Source organism: Dendroctonus ponderosae, unplaced genomic scaffold (genome assembly GCF_020466585.1).
Source record: "Dendroctonus ponderosae isolate FM_Combo_2020 unplaced genomic scaffold, Dpon_F_20191213v2 Dpon_F_20191213_2, whole genome shotgun sequence".
In the NCBI taxonomy this organism is placed as follows: Eukaryota; Metazoa; Arthropoda; class Insecta; order Coleoptera; family Curculionidae; genus Dendroctonus; species Dendroctonus ponderosae.
The window spans coordinates 16532599-16548459 of record NW_026018165.1 but is presented as its reverse complement, the minus strand read 5'-3'; the positions used below and the strand labels follow the sequence as shown (position 1 = coordinate 16548459).

At 34.8% G+C, this 15861-nt stretch overlaps 2 protein-coding genes across 2 annotated transcripts in view; one reads left to right on the top strand and one right to left on the bottom strand.

The window, feature by feature from the left end:
• Positions 1-1512: 1512 nt before the first annotated feature.
• The window catches only part of LOC109536609 (autophagy-related protein 101), a 34660-nt gene continuing 20311 nt past the window's right edge, over positions 1513-15861 (bottom strand). The window contains exons 8-9 of the mRNA XM_019902895.2: positions 2028-2231; positions 1513-1895 (exon numbers count right to left, since the gene is read on the bottom strand). Coding sequence (XP_019758454.2) covers positions 1788-1895; positions 2028-2231 — 312 coding nt within the window. The 3' untranslated portion in view covers positions 1513-1787. The remainder of the gene's footprint in view (positions 1896-2027; positions 2232-15861) is intronic.
• LOC109536610 (fibrous sheath CABYR-binding protein) overlaps positions 11871-15861 on the top strand; it is a 10047-nt gene continuing 6056 nt past the window's right edge. The window contains exon 1 of the mRNA XM_019902898.2: positions 11871-12021. The gene's annotated coding sequence lies outside the window, so the exon portion shown is untranslated. The remainder of the gene's footprint in view (positions 12022-15861) is intronic.

Here is a 15861-nt window from a genome sequence, read left to right as displayed (position 1 = left end):
GGAAAAAATTCCAAAATTGCGAAATATTTTTAAAGCAAGTTGGAGACGCTGAATGTTCGCTATAACAAGCGTTTAAACATCATTTAATTACTTTTAAACCGTAAAATCTGACGATTTTTGCCCAAAAAATAGGAGCTTCTTCGCCACTGATTCTGAAAATTTCATAGTTCTGCGACCGACGAAAAATTCGAAAATTAACCATTTTTTGTGAAAACGAGTCAGAAAAGTTTACGCAGACAAACATTCAAAAATATATTAATTAATTTTTAATCGCAAAGAGACGGAAGTTCTGAAATTTTTGTACGTCGGTCATTATCAGGGTGTTAAGAAAAAAATTACAAAAGACATGCAAAAATGAGTTAAAAGTTTATGCAGACAAGCGCCCTAAAATCACTAATTGAATACTAAACAGCAAGAAATTCACATTTATCGATTTTTGCCTTAGAAAAGCAGTTTCTAGGTATTAATATTAAAATTTTTGCAAAAAGGAAAGCGAAAAAGCAACAAGCTCAGAAATAGATAAAAAAATTCGACACATTTTACCCTGAATTTGTGCGTTGACAATTTTTAACCGGCGATTTTTAGAAAGCAGTTCTTCAGGTCTAAAGCGCCATTGAGGCATTACCCCATATGTAAAAAGTGGATTTCTGGCTGAAAAAATCGTAACAAACCTGTTTACTTTTTTGCGTTCAAACTTCATCAGTTCTCCATAAGAAATTACTAAAGTTTTTAGCGCTCTGATTTTTTAAAAGTTTCATTCCGGATTTTCACTCTCAAAACCCATGAAACAACAAAATTACATCCAAGATCACTGAAAGCAACGAGCAAATAAACAAAAATTTCATAATACACACAAATAATTAATTCCACATTTTAAATACGCATAAGAGAGAAAATATAGTCAATATATAAGCAGAAAAATAAATAAAACAATACAAAATCAAACATGTTACTTACAAGTTACGCCTGTAAATTGAAGCGTTCAGTAACAGCGACCCGCAGGCCAGCAACATGTCCTAAAGACTTACGGAAACAACCGTAAGAAAAGCAGACTAAAATTAGCAATAGAAAAACAAATAACCGGCTGCATATAAGGTGGGACTTTTTCATCTCCCGAGTCTAAATTTAAACTTAATTATACAGCCAAGGATCCGTCAGAGAGTTTTTAAACGCAAATTTATGCATTTAGAACGGTCAAGTATGTGCTTAGCCGTATTTGCAGAGGCTGCAAGTAGTAATTTCGTTAAGAGCCCCTGCATCGTAATGCCCGGCATTAAGATGATGTGAACGGAAATCTGCAGGAAAAATCACAATATTATAATGAACATGCTGAAGTGTCAGCGCAAATATGTATTCTAGTTCTGCAGCTTTGAATTCGCTATAAGACGGTAATTATCTGAAATGAATAGTGCTACTTGGAACTACAATGGATTGTTTGAAAAAATCGTGTTAAGGAGTGATCTAGAAACCTAATTATTCAATGACTAGTGGAAAAATAACACTAAAATCTCCTGAAAAAATATCGTTTATTGTTACGTTTATTTTGTTTAATACAAGGTTTTCGCTTTTTGCCTGAAAAATTAATTCGATTTTAATTTGCCTCTAAGTCTATAATCCATGCGATTACTGTAAAAAAGTACACAAAGAGTCAGATCATTTATGGAATGCCGCTAAGGATTATTATCTAACAAATCTTATAATCGAACTATAATTAGGATTATTGCACAATCTGTGAGTGTTAGTTAATATGCCTGAGATGTTGCTATGAAAAAGAAATAAATTTACTGTTATTCCGAAATCAAGATTTCGTCAAATCCATCGAAAGAAACGGTTGCTTCGTTCCTTTTATCATAGTCTTCGCCATAGTGGGTTTTCAGCAACTCCTTTGCCTTAATCTGGAAAAGCACTATATTTTAACTGTATTGAAAAAATGCAAAAAAATCAGCCCATTTCCAATCTAACTTTGTTGTAATTTAACAATTTTTCTGCATCCTAATATTAACGCTTAACTAAATAGTAACTCGTACCTTTTTCTTGTTAACATCCTCAAAATTGTAGCCCTTAAAAAAAGCAATCGTGGTCAAAGTGCGAAGCGACCGAAGACGCTGCTTAGGCTCAACTTGCAGAAGACGCAACAAGAGATCTCTTGATGGCACATCCAGAAATCCATCTGGCAGCAGGACTTTGCCTATTGGATGCTCTGAATCAGGATGAATGTTTGCAGTTGGCATCTGAAAAGCCGTAAAAAATGAATAACAATTTGCAAATAAGCTAAGCTGAAAGCACATCAACACCCGAATTTAAAAAAACCCTTAGAAATAGAACAGAAACACAATTGACCAGAGAATCAAGATATTGAAGAGTTGACAAACTTCCTGGAAACATGCAATAAATGATGCGTGCTATCAGAAATATGAGTAGCAGAAGGTTGAATGTTAAAACTTGAAACTGATGCAACAGAAAAATACAAAAACAAGAGTGAAACATGTGAAAGAAAGCACACATTCTTAGGCTTAACTGAAACTCCTGAATTCAATCTTGCTCTTGATGTAAAACAATTCGCATCCCATCAGGTTTTAATGTTCATTCGAAGTGAAGCAAACATTCATTGAACAAGAAACGCACAGGTTTTATACTAGACCGTAAACCAGTACTGAGGTATAAATAGACCAGACTTTCAACAACCCCATAGCAGAAGAGCCTGATTCCTAACCGAGATAGCAATTATTAGCATTTCCAAGTTGATCCCATCGTTAACTGACAGAGTGGGCAATCACGTCGTTCTGCACACAAATTACCCATCTTTACGTCTGCAATTGCACTTCTTTGAACGGCCCGAGTTGGTCTTCAGTGAAGGACAAAACTGGAAAAACTCTTCGCCTAGACACTTTATTCGTCCCATCAGACTGTGTGAGAATAGCTCGGCTATGAATTATTAAATTTCTGTTGCTTGAACCGGATGAACTGGAGATTGTGTGAAAAAAGCATTTTGAAATGGAAAATTTGATGCTTAGACTCAATCGAGCGAAAAAATCTCTTGTGATTTAGCGCAAACATTTGCCATTTTTCCCACTAGAATTGCTGACGAGAATTTGATTTTTTCCTGTTAATTTTTGTTCTTAATATCAAACCCGAATAAAATCAGTTCAGAATAAGCAAAATCGCAACATTCTCAATTAAAACCGTATAACTGCGAGACTTTTCCACAACAATCCAGTGGCAAATACCCATGTAGCGAGCGAGTGCAAGTATAAAATAATTCTCGAAAATATAATTATCTTATTTAATCCAATCTAGAATTGTGTTTATTCAATTTCCGAGGCCTCGTATCTACGAAACGACTATGAAAGGATGTCCGAAATGAATTCGTATGGATGCTTGAGAACGATCTGTTCCTTAATATGGCCCCATCATCGGCATGCTGCGAGGTCAACAACTGATGAAAAAATAGGTTATTGCATATGAAACTCAGGCGAATGCATTTTTTAAATACTAGCGAAGAAAACAAACGTTTTTTGGCTCTTAAAAAGGAGTTTTTTGGAGATTTGCGGCTGGAAAAGCTGTGGTTTGATGACTTTATTTTCTCCCCCTGTGGGAACAGTTTGAGCATTATCCTCTCGTTCCGTTCCTGGACTTTAAAAGCTTTTAAACTGGTACTAGAGTTTGTTTTTAATTCAACATGAAACAACATCGAATAACTCTGCTCTAGACAAGTTGGCTGAACTATCGGGACATCAACATAAGATATATCTAGAATAGATAGAGTCGATTTTTTTCAAAAAGTGATGAAACCTCGCCCCTTTATCAGGCCAATTCAAGAGTTATTTTCAATAAACTGCCCAGGAAACAGGAATTCCCCGTGAAAGTATTTGAGAGCGTCAATCAGGAATTTGTATTTTAATGGCCCTTTTTCGGATTGTTCAAGTTGGAGGCAATTGAAAAATGAGAGTTTTTGTGCTGGCATTGAAAGAGAACTGAACTGGTCGATTTTGGAAGATACTGGTCGAAGCAATTGAAGAAAACTGGCCACAGAGACAGAAGCCAATTTTCTAAAGGATATAAATGAAAAATCTGAAAATTTTAAAATTTCGCAAGTTTTCGGGTTTTGGGCGCAGTTTTAGTTTTAGTGGAGAATTTTCGCATTTGTTCATGTTCTTCTGACAGGAATTTTGATGAAACCATTGAGAAAGAAAATTGCCGTTTGATGACTAATTCAGATCAAAACATTTCTTTGCCACTTTTCCTAACATTTTTTGACCAACTATCTTAAAAAGAGTGTTTCTTGGCAATCCGATCCATATTAAACCACCACCTTTTTGAGATTTATTGCATGTTTTGCCCCACTGTAAAACGCGTTTATGATTGAAGTCTTCTTCCTGAATCACATCGCAAAGTACACTCGTTTGAGGAATAGCAAAGTTTTTCTGCTGTTTTTATTTCATATGTTGGGAGGCATACGCCTATTAAAGCACATCGTTCAATTTCACGGGCTCGACATTGTTCGAAAACATCGTAAACTGTAAATAGCCGACTGTTTCCTAACATCTTCCTTATTGGCATTATTGGTAGAAGTTCATTAGCAAGTAATAAAAGGAAACGGGATTTACATGTGGTGAATACTGCAATGTCCACTTCCAACGTGGAAAAGGTGCTAGGCAATAATCAAATAAGCAAAACCGATTACGGTACTACTTTGTTTGGAAGTTTTAGCCAGTTGTTTCTATGAGGAAGTTTACAAGAGCAGGAGAGTCGTTTAAACTCAAAATTGCGAAAAAGTCTCAAAAAACAAGCTTTTATTAGGAAGAATCCTGAAGCTTTCTTTAAATAAAAGTCGGTATAGACATGAGCGCACGGTTTTATTCATCGAGCTTAAAGTTCTAAGTAGCAGTCGATATTTGGACGAAATTACTAATGTCTAATTTTTTATTAATGCGTTAAAAATTATTGTACATACTTTCCTGACTGTGTTTCAATTCCAAATCAAAATCAATTCCTGGGCTTCAGTCATTTATTGTCTATTTATCAATTAAAATACGTTTCGGTGTTTTCCACCATCATCAGTTTCTATGTGTAGCTACACATAAAATACACAATAAATGACTGAAGCCCAGGAATTGATTTTGATTTGGAGTTAAAAATTATATGATAATTTAAAAAAATTGGTTTACAAAACATCGCCGATCAGACTTTTGAAAAAAATACCTTTTTACTTAAAAATGATAAGGGAATGGATTTTCCTGCTCAAAAATGTGATATAAGCTTGCACGCAAAAGTTTTGATTTTTCAAAAGACCCAAAGTCAGGCAGGCACCGCCCTTTGCATGCAAAAGCAAAACCAAGATATAATTTCAGTTTCCCTTGTTGCAAAACGCCCCCCTTGTTGCAAAATGTATTTTTTTAGAGAAGTTTAGATACTTTTTACGGTTAGATGAACCGCCTGAATGAGTAATAACTATCACTCATTGAACAATGTGCTTTTATCGCTTAATTTTCAGTCGAAACACACTGGAAGCAATGATTAAGTAAATGTCTCACACATTCCAGGCACTTAGCTGAAGAAAATAACATTCATAATGTTGCACTTCCGGAGCTCAAAACCAAAGGAGCACAATGCCAAAAAGTGGGTTTTGCCTCCAAAATATGAAAAACTAGGTTTAAGGGTCAAAATCTACGCGAATTTTTAATTAGTTGTTAATTAGAAAATTAAGAATGAATAAAAACGCTTATTTTAACTACCACTACCACAAATGTGTTCAAACTTTGAACACCCGGTAGTTACGCAAAAAACACTCGCACTCTATCAGCAACCTGTGTATATTCCTATAGATCCAAAGGCCAGATAAGATGTTTTTCGTTCCAAGAAAGATTAGCATCTGTGTGGTGATTTTTGCAAAATTAACTGCAGGTTGTAGAAGTCATGAACGAATCCTTCTACGTTATATCAAAATGCGACAGGTTGGGGTCATCCGCTCCGGAAGTGGGTTTTATTGTGAATTTTACAATTCCGAAAAGTGTTGAATCCTTGACTCAGTAAAACCATTGTTCTGAAGGTTGTGGTTCTTGTTTGCGCCTGCAAATGGCTTTATTAGTTCGGCTACTTGTTAAAAAGTTTGGCAAATTAAAACCGCCAATTTCCAGGGTATTTGACGATAGAAACTAGTTTAAAAACGACTTGAGAAGATTTGAGCTGGTTTTTGCTCCCCATCATATTTTCTTCATTCCAATGCAAAATACCCTATCAAGATCCTGAACATCCGAGAACTAATGATCATTTTGTGTCATCAGGCAAACATTGCTGTAGATGATTGAATAATAAAATCGACTCTGGTCATTTTTATGCCACCTATAACTCATCAGCCGGTTTATAATAAGGCAAAAAGGCGCTTTTGGCATTTTATCGTTCAATTCCCGAATTTTATTGGGTAGTAAAGCGAATAATTTACAGATATTATTAAACCGAGTGGTTAATTTGCTGGTGTGGCGAACCAGCCCGATCGATTTATAAATAGATTTTAGTGTTCAAGGAAGTGGTAAAATAAGGAAAAATGCGAGTACAGAAACCTTGGCAAGTGATTCCTCAATAAATTCGCGACACCATTACGATGATTGCAAAAAAATGCATTCGTCTGCATTAAAAGAAATAAACGTTTCTACAAGTGGTCGATTTTGCGTTATGTTCCACCACAGCTTTTCCTTAATAAAATCCAAGCGATTAAGTTAAGTTATTCTCGAGACATTTCAAGAGGCACACCTTAATATAGCAGTAAAAAATTTAAATACTAGTTACGGATATAGTAGAGTAGTATTTGAAAGGCAACCCGAATGGAATATTTTGAGGCAAAAATTCCGCATAATTTTTGGCGATAATTTCAAAGACTTTTAATTAATGAATGCAATTAGTCAAGATCATTGTTTGTGGCCACGTTGCTAAATGATTTACAATCTAATCTCTATATGAAATAATGACCAGGTAAGTGTTCATATAGTAAAACCAATTAAGATTTACCGGCCATAATTAGTTCTTAAGGTCGAGAAGTAACAAAGAAACAATTCTTGGAATTATTTTCCTAATGGTAATAATTTATACCGAATGTCTGAAATTAATTAGGCACATTAAACGTGTATTTTTGTAACGTGCATAATCACGCTATCGAATCAATCTTCCCAATATTGTTCTGCGGAGAATAGACTTTTTAGTGGCAGCCGATGTGCAAATTTGAATATGGGTTTCCAGTGCAGTCCATAATGAAAAACATAAATAAAACAGTGATAAATGCCAATTACACTGCGGCTATCAAAGGATGCTTATAAATAGAAATTGTAGAAAATATTTAATTCAACAAACGTGATTCGATGGAATATAAAGGATGCGTCTTTTATTAACATTCAGGGAAAACCATCAGGGGATTATTAAAATTGCATTCAATGAATGTATAATTCATTAACAAAATGCTGTTTCTGATGTCGTTTCAGCGTTTAAGTTCAGATTCAGTAACAACGTTAATGGTGAACAAGTGGAAAACCAAAAAAGCAATTTATTGAAAAGTTCCTTGTTTTGACGATAAAATGCACATTTGCGCTTTGATTAGACTAAACTACAACGAAGAAAATTGCTGGCATTGTAAAGCGTCTCTTTAGTTTAATTGCTGCAAAAAACTATTCTGGAATTAAATTGATTTTGCAAGTAAGTCTCGAAAAATCAAACAGCCAGAAAAAACACGCTTTTAGAGTGTGCACCATTGCATTCACTTGCAACTCTTTGCATTTTAAAAACTTCTTGTTGGAAATAATACCATCTACAAAACCTGAAATATTGAGCTTTCATAGAACAATCAAGTATCTCGATGTGTGGAAAGTTGCAAATAATGCCACCCGCCGGTTGATTTTCAAGAATTTCTAAACTTTCGCCTGAAAAGTGATGACAACCACAGTCCCGCAAGCCATTCCATAAAAATTGGTAACTCCAAACCTAAAGCCGCTGGACGGCTGGAATTTCGGCTACTTTTTAGAAAAAACCTTTGTTTATTAAAGCGCGTTAATCTCATTTAATCCCGGGAATTGGCTGATTTTTGGGAATTTTTCAAACTTTACTAAAGTACACTTGAACCTAACTAATCACGGATTTTTAGTTCTAAATTCTAGCCCTATCTGTTTTGCTTTGAAAGTGAAGAAATAAAAAACCAAACACACACAAAAAGCGCCTTTGCCAGAAAATTATAACGTTTTTCTGGTGTCAATCTCCTCAACCATTGAGAAAAAAAAACATCGGATAATTTACTGCACTTCATATACGTACTATATCGGTCAGATGTTGAATGCCATTGTCAAGGCCTGTAAACCAGACCAATTGAATGTAAATAATAAACATATAATAACCATTCACCTCATTGCCTCACTTATACGTGCTCATGTACACTAATTGAGAGCAAATAATAATAATACGTCAACAGATGATTTAATTATTGCAGTCGCGAATTATGAATCATCATCATCTTGCTGGGGAAAACCTTTAAAAACAGTATTGTTAGTGCAACTAATTTTTTTAGAGTTAATCTACGTTTGCCTTTGAACTATTAATAAAAAACTGATGCTTTTAGAAGTTTCGAAAAGGATGAACGATTTTTTTGAGTGAATAAGAAAAGTGTGGAGAGAATTTAGCAAAAAATCATCAATTTTTGCAACGATTTAACCCTTCGTTCGTTTCAACAAAAAATGGCAAATTACGGTATTCAAACGGTCAAAGAATTGGTGCAATACACTCAAAGTCAAAGAAGAAAATCTGAAAACTGAAAAAACCCTGATTGTTTTTACCTCATTTGAAGTTGATAACAAAGTCATTATTGCATTCGGTCCACATGCTGCTGATAAACGCCCATAAACATGTTCATTAGTCACAGTGCATTTGTAAAAGTTCATTTGGTAACCAATTTTCTTTCGTACATTTCGTGTAATATTCTGTAAGTTTACTACAGAGCCAAATGAAGCAATGTAATGCAAAGGAATTTACTAATAATGCAAGAACAGTACTGATATCAACGAAGTAAAACAGGACAGCAATTTAGTCCAGTTAATGCATTGTCAATTAAATCCTGCAAAAACTGGATTTTTCATAAAAACGTTTGGGAAATTAGTAGCAGACAAATAATCGTCGATTCCAGACGATTGGTACAGCTCAGCATTCCAATAGATGAATTACGACTCTGCTTAAAGTTGCGGTATTTTAGCGTTCGAATGAAACACGTTTCTATGGATTTTTTATGGAAATTTCAAGTCACGATGTGAGGCTTCAGGTAGATTTTTCTCGCGCTGACTTGGCCAAATTTACATTTTGGGAATTTGCCATTTTTAAGCATCTAGATTTGCCATCAACTCCAATAATTTTTTATAGCTCTAGTTTCATGTTTATAGAAAAACACTTTGATCACTATCGATCTCAAACAACAAAAGCAACAGTTCCAAGTGTGCAAAGTTTCAGTCGATTCCAACTCCTCATTGACTTTGTCGAAATTTTTAACGTTAAAACCCAAGCCCAGTGTTGTAAAAAAGGTTTAAAAAATTTGTAACTCTTAAACTAACCAAGTTCAAAGGATGAAGTTTCGTACCTTTACAGAAAAAGCGATACTTTCTAAATGTGCAATAATTCACTCAAATCCAACTGCCCACTGATTTTAGAAATTATTCCAAACTTCCAGTTAAAAGTCACCTCAATCCCAAGTTGCAAACTTTAAACTAGTTAGAAAACCAAATAGTTGAACGTCCAGAGAAAAAGACAGTCTTTCGTAGTGTAGAAAGTTGCATTTATTCTATCTCCCGGTTGAATTTGCAGAAACTTCCAAAACCATTTGTTAAAAAGTCTCAATCCCAAGTTTGCACGTCGCGTATAAACCTACACAACTACAAAACTCCGGTAGTCAGAAAACCAAAACTTTGACTTCCAGAGAATAAATAAATTATTTCATAGTCTAGAAAGTTTCAATTAATTCTATAGCCCGGTTGATTTTGTGGAAATTCCCAAACTATTTGTTGAAAAATCTCAATCCCAAATTTGCACACCTGCCTATGAACCTACACAATTACAAAACTGCCATAGTTAGAAAACCAAAAAGTTAAACGTCCAGAGAAAAACGACAATCTTTCAAAGTCTAGAAAGTTTCAATTAATTCTATCTCCCGGTTGATTTTGCAGAAATTTACAAAACCATTTGTTAAAAAGTGTAAATCCCAAGTTTGCACGTCTGCCTCTAGACCTACAGAACTGCAAAACTTCCGTAGTTAGAAAGCCAAAACTTGCAACTTCCGGAGAATAAAGAAATAGTTTCATAGTCTAGAAAGTTTCAATTAATTCTATTGTCCGGTTGATTTTGTGGAAATTCCCAAACGATCTGTTTAGAAGTTGGGACTGAAAAGTCTCAATCCCACGTTTGAACCCCTGCTTATAACCCACACAACTACAAAATTTCCGTAGTTAGAAGATCAAAATTTTGAACTTTCGAAAAAAAGATAGTTTTTCACATTCTAGAAAGTTGCAAGTAATTCTAGATCTCGACTAATTTTGTAGCAATTCCCAAACTTCCTGTTAAAAAATCTCAATCCCAAGTTTGAACGCCTGCTTATAACCCACACAACTACAAAACTTCTATAGTTTGAAGACCAAAATTTTGAACTTTCGAGAAAAAAAGATAGTTTTTCACAGTCTAGAAAGTTGCAASTAATTCTAGATCTCGCCTAATTTTCGTGGAATTCCCAAACSATCTGTTAAAGTCTCAATTCCGAGTTTGAACCTCTGCTTATAACCCACACAACTACAAAACTTCCATAGTTAGAAGACCAAAATTTTCAACTTTCGAGAAAAAAAGATAGTTTTTCATAGTCTAGAAAGTTGCAAGTAATTCTAGATCTCTGCTGACTTTATATAAATTTCGAAATTTTTTGACAAAAATTATCCATCCCCAAGTTTGCATGCCTCCCTATGAACCTGCCCAACTACAAAACTCCCATTGCTAGAAGACCAACACTTTTAAATTCCAGAGAAAAAGACAGTTTTTTAAAGTATAGAAAGTTTCAATTAATTCTAGATCTCGGCTGATTTTATATAAATTCCCAAACTTTTTGATTGAAATTATCAATCCCAAGCTTGCATGTCTGCCTATCAACCTACACAACTACCAAACTCCCATTGATAGAAGACCAAAATTCTAAACTTCCAGAGCAAAAAGACAGTTTTTCATAGTCCAGAAAACTGAACTCAATTCTATAACCCCGATGATTTTGCAGAATTTTTAAAACTCTCTTGAGAATGATGACAATGCGCGTACCGCACGCCTATAAAAATATAAATAAAAAAGTCTATAAAAATTGACAACTACAGCAGCTAGAAATTTGAATGCCGGAAAATTGATAAAGAACCCTTAGTGTATTGAAATACTGAAGCTTGAAGCAATTCTGAGGCTCTGCTGATTTTAGACCAATTTTTCAAACCTTTTCCCGACCATTTTTCACAATCAAAATGCTCACTAATTTGTTTTAATGTAATTTCGTTACTTTTCCAAAACCTTCAACACAAAAACACAAATAATTGGCTTCAAAACGTTTTTTTTTCAAACTTTTCCTAAAAAAATCATATGATGCAAACTGGATGACTAGTGACACCATCCATATTACCTTCGGTAAAACGGGTGGTTCTGTTAGGGCTTGAGGGGCGATTTAAGGCAGCGTTATTAAAATTACGCAGAAATTGATCAGATCAGCTTGCGGTAAAAAATCTGGGAAAGCGAATGAAGCGTCCAGCGATCAGCAGAATCTTCAAACTTGACCTGAGAGGCCTATAATGATGCACTGGTTGGGGAGGGGTTTCCCCGCGTATAAATTGCTCTACCATCTCGCGCACGCCATAACTTTAGTGTCCAGTGCAGTGTAACTCACCAGCTCAGGTTCAATTTGAAGTTCTAAACTAGTGGTTCTTTCATTCTTTGATAGCCCCAACCAAGTTGCAGTTTTGCGCCGAATTTTTTGTCGCTAACAAGGTAGGCTCATTTTTTCCAAGCTCAACTTTCAAAGCGTTTCCATTAAATTTCAGCATTTTTCCAATAATTTAGATCGAAATCATTGCGAAAATCGCCACGGTCTCAACCGATTTAACATTAATAATAAATCGTATTTTTCGACCAGTATTGTCATGCTTCAAGAAGCTAATCTAAATAGTTCATTAAATATACAGCAATTTTTTCAAGGAAATTTAATGGAAATGTTTGCCATTGTAATTTCCGATTTGGGCTCAATTTGATTCACACAGTTCTCTCCAGCAATAAGTCTGCGTTTATACTAAAAAGGTTGCATAATTTAAATTCAATGTAATTTAAATTAAACTACACCCACACACCACGAAGCTGAAAAAATTAAAAGCTACCTTTCATTGTCAGCATTCTCAAGAACTTGATTGATTTATTTGCGCTTTATCTTTTATTGGAACGCGCGAGAATGAATATACCGGGAGTCCAAAGAAAGACGATGATTCTAACAACGCAAACTATGTAAAAGCATTGGTTTTACCGAAAGATCTTCCAAATAAGGCAAAGGTTTCCACTTGAGGGCGTCGCAATAAAACGGGCTTCTAAGATTGCTTCAAAAAAATGCAAAATTTGAGTAATATAAATTTTGGGATCTCAATTCCAAATTTGCAAACCTGCCTTTAAAAATTCATACCTGTCGAACTCTCAACTTTGAATTTTTATTACAGTAGATAAAGCTTTAAAGTTTACAGAGATTCAAGCAATCTCAACTCCCCATTGATTTTGTAAAGTTTTCCAAACTTCTTGTAAAAAAAGTAAAATCAGTTTAAAAGTTTTTAGAAATTTGTAACTATCGAGCTCGATACCTAAAATGTTGAAACTTCAAATTTTTATTGCAGAAGATTAAGTTTCAAAGTTGACCGAGTTGCAACCAATTCCAACTCGCTATGAACTTCCAAACCTTGTGTTAAAAAGTCGATTAGCAAGTCTGAACCCAAATTTTGTTGGCTTGCGTCTCAAAAATCCTCAGTTTCTAACTCCAAAAGGCCAAGGGGTAACATTTTGCAGTTTTATAGAAAAAGCCTAACTTTTACGGGGTTCAAAAATTCCAATCAAAGCCAACTCCCCATGGGCTTCTTCAAATTTTACAACTTTTTGTTAAAAAATAGATTTTCCAAACTTCTGCGCTTATGAAGCTGAAATTTTGAAAGACTTTCAAAGAAAAAGACAATAAAATTTTGGAAAATTGTAATTAATTCCAACAACCAGTTGATTGACTAGAATTTTCAAAACTTCCCGAGAATTTGTGAGAATCCCACAGGCCAGTCCATAAAAATTGATAACTCCAAAACTTAAACGGTTAGAAGGCTGAATTTTGGGAAATTGGTGGAAAACTCTGTGTTTATTAGTGCAGTCGCTTGAATAAATTCTGGAATTCTGGAAATTTTCAAACTTTATCAAAGTACACTTGAACCTGACTTGATTTTTTGAAGTAGTTGAAAAATCGTCCACAGACTCACAGATAAACAAGAAGTTTAGAAATAGATTATTTAAGAGTCTGACACTAAAAACATCACAAATATGAACGAATCGAAATCACTTTAAATAGGTTTCTGCTGTATTAAACAATGCAAAATTAGGCAACGAATAAAAATAAAAAAGCAGTGAAGGAGCCGAAGAATAGAAACAAACTCCTGACTATGACTATTAAACATCAATTTTGCCGTTAAAAATGGCACTTTTCCAGTGACGATTTTCCTAAAAGACTTAGGTTTTCTAAAGTTCTACGACTTCTGCCTGTTTTCCATCGCCTCCATTTGGCATAACAATCGAGCTTAACGATTAGTGAATATTGCGTCGTAAATGGTATAAAAGGTGAATCATGCATGGACGATAATTGGCGGAAAGGATTTTTTCAAAGCTAAATGCCAAATTAAAGAAGGTGTGGGTTGCTCTTTTCCTTTGTCTGTGGACGTTGTTTGGACGTTTCGAAATTGAAATTACTTTGCAAAGTTGCGGCTATCGGAGGCTGATGGTTCAGGTTTAATTCGGCCCGTACTGAATCGACTGAATACGCCGTGTAATTGAATTATATTCAGTCATCAGCCAACAAAGTACATATTGGCAATCAATGTAAATTTATGTCGCAAATTTACGGTCAACACTAATTTGGATTAGTTTTGTCCAAACAAACTAGCAAAGTTTTATAAGAATAGACTAAACAAATAAATTTAAATCTTAGTATAAATTTTATTACTTTCACATTCTGAGAGCGGCAAGCACCCATAACTTCATAGGCACAATGTAGCATTTCAATGAAACATTTCCATTGGCCGATTTATTGCTCGCTGTCGTTAATGGTCTTCTGGTGGACAAGAACCGATACATTGTTACGTAAAATATGTATGGTCAGTACCGTTATCCCATACGGAAAGATTTTAAACTACCAAGCAATTATGGGATTGAACGGGCACCGTGATGCAAGACACCTGGCTCTTAAATATTCCGATAAATAACGGCATTAATTATTTAAATGTTATGCAATTGGAAACGTGCACTTGACATTTGATCGGGTGCGAAGCACGGGCCGCATGAAATCATACAGGTTGGTTGGCTTTCAGAAGGTTCAATGATGAAATATGCAGCTAATTACTAAAGATGAAGAAAAATGTATCAACAAGATTCAAAGGAAAATCAACAAAACGATATGTTTTTGTCAAATATTAGATGGAGCTGGAAAATTGGAGGAACTAGAGCCGTTTTGCTCGGTGCTTTCCTCTGCAATCCCAGTTTGGCCAGCAAGTTTCTAAAAATGAATTAGCTTCGAACTCCAACAGCTGACAGACTGAAATTCTCGATTTTAATACAAGCAAAGCATAAAGCAAAAGCGCGCAAAGTTGCAATGGATTCCAACTCCCCATTTATCGTAAAAGAGTTTCCAAATTTCCTCTTGAAAAATAATGCCAACGTCAGTTTTGCACGCAAGTCTAGAAAAATGCATAACTTTTAATGCCCAAGAGCCAAAGGGCTGCAATTTTGTCCTGTTATAGAAAAAACCCAGCGCTCTAAGTGGACACGATTTCAATAAATTCCAACTACCCTTTGATTTTGTGGAATTTTCCAAACTTTTTTTTTAAATTCTATTAATCGCAGTTTTGCATGCCTGCCTTATAAAATGTATAACTCTTAAACCCCAACAGCTCAAAGGCTGAAATTCTGAACTTTTATAGAAAAATACTCACTTTGTAAGTGCGCAAAGTTCCAATCAATTCCAGCTCCCTAATGATTTTGTGGAATTTTCCAAACTTCATGTTTTTGAAAAGTTCCATCAATCGCAGTTTTGCATTTCTACCTTTCAAAATTAATAACTCTCAAACCCCAACAGCTCAAAGGCTGAAATTGTGAACTTTTATAGAAAAATACAAACGTTCTAAGGGGACAAAGTTTCAATCAATTCCAACTCCCCAATGATTTTGTGGAATTTTTCAAACTTCATGTTTTTGAAAAGTTTTATCAATCGCAGTTTTGCAGTCTACCTTTCAAAATTAATAACTCTTAAACGCCAACAGCTCAAAGGCTGAACTTCTGGACTTTTATAGCAAAATACAAACGTTCTAAGTGGAGAAAGTTTCAATCAATTCCAACTCCCCAATGATTTTGTGGAATTTTCCAAACTTCCTATTTTTAAAAAGTGTCATCAATCGCAGTTTTGCATGTCTACCTTTCAAAATTAATAACTCTCAAACTCCAACAGCTCAAAGGCTGAAATTGTGAACTTTTCTAGAAAAATACAAACGTTCTAAGTGGACAAAGTTTCAATCAATTCCAACTCCCCAATGATTTTGTGGAATTTTC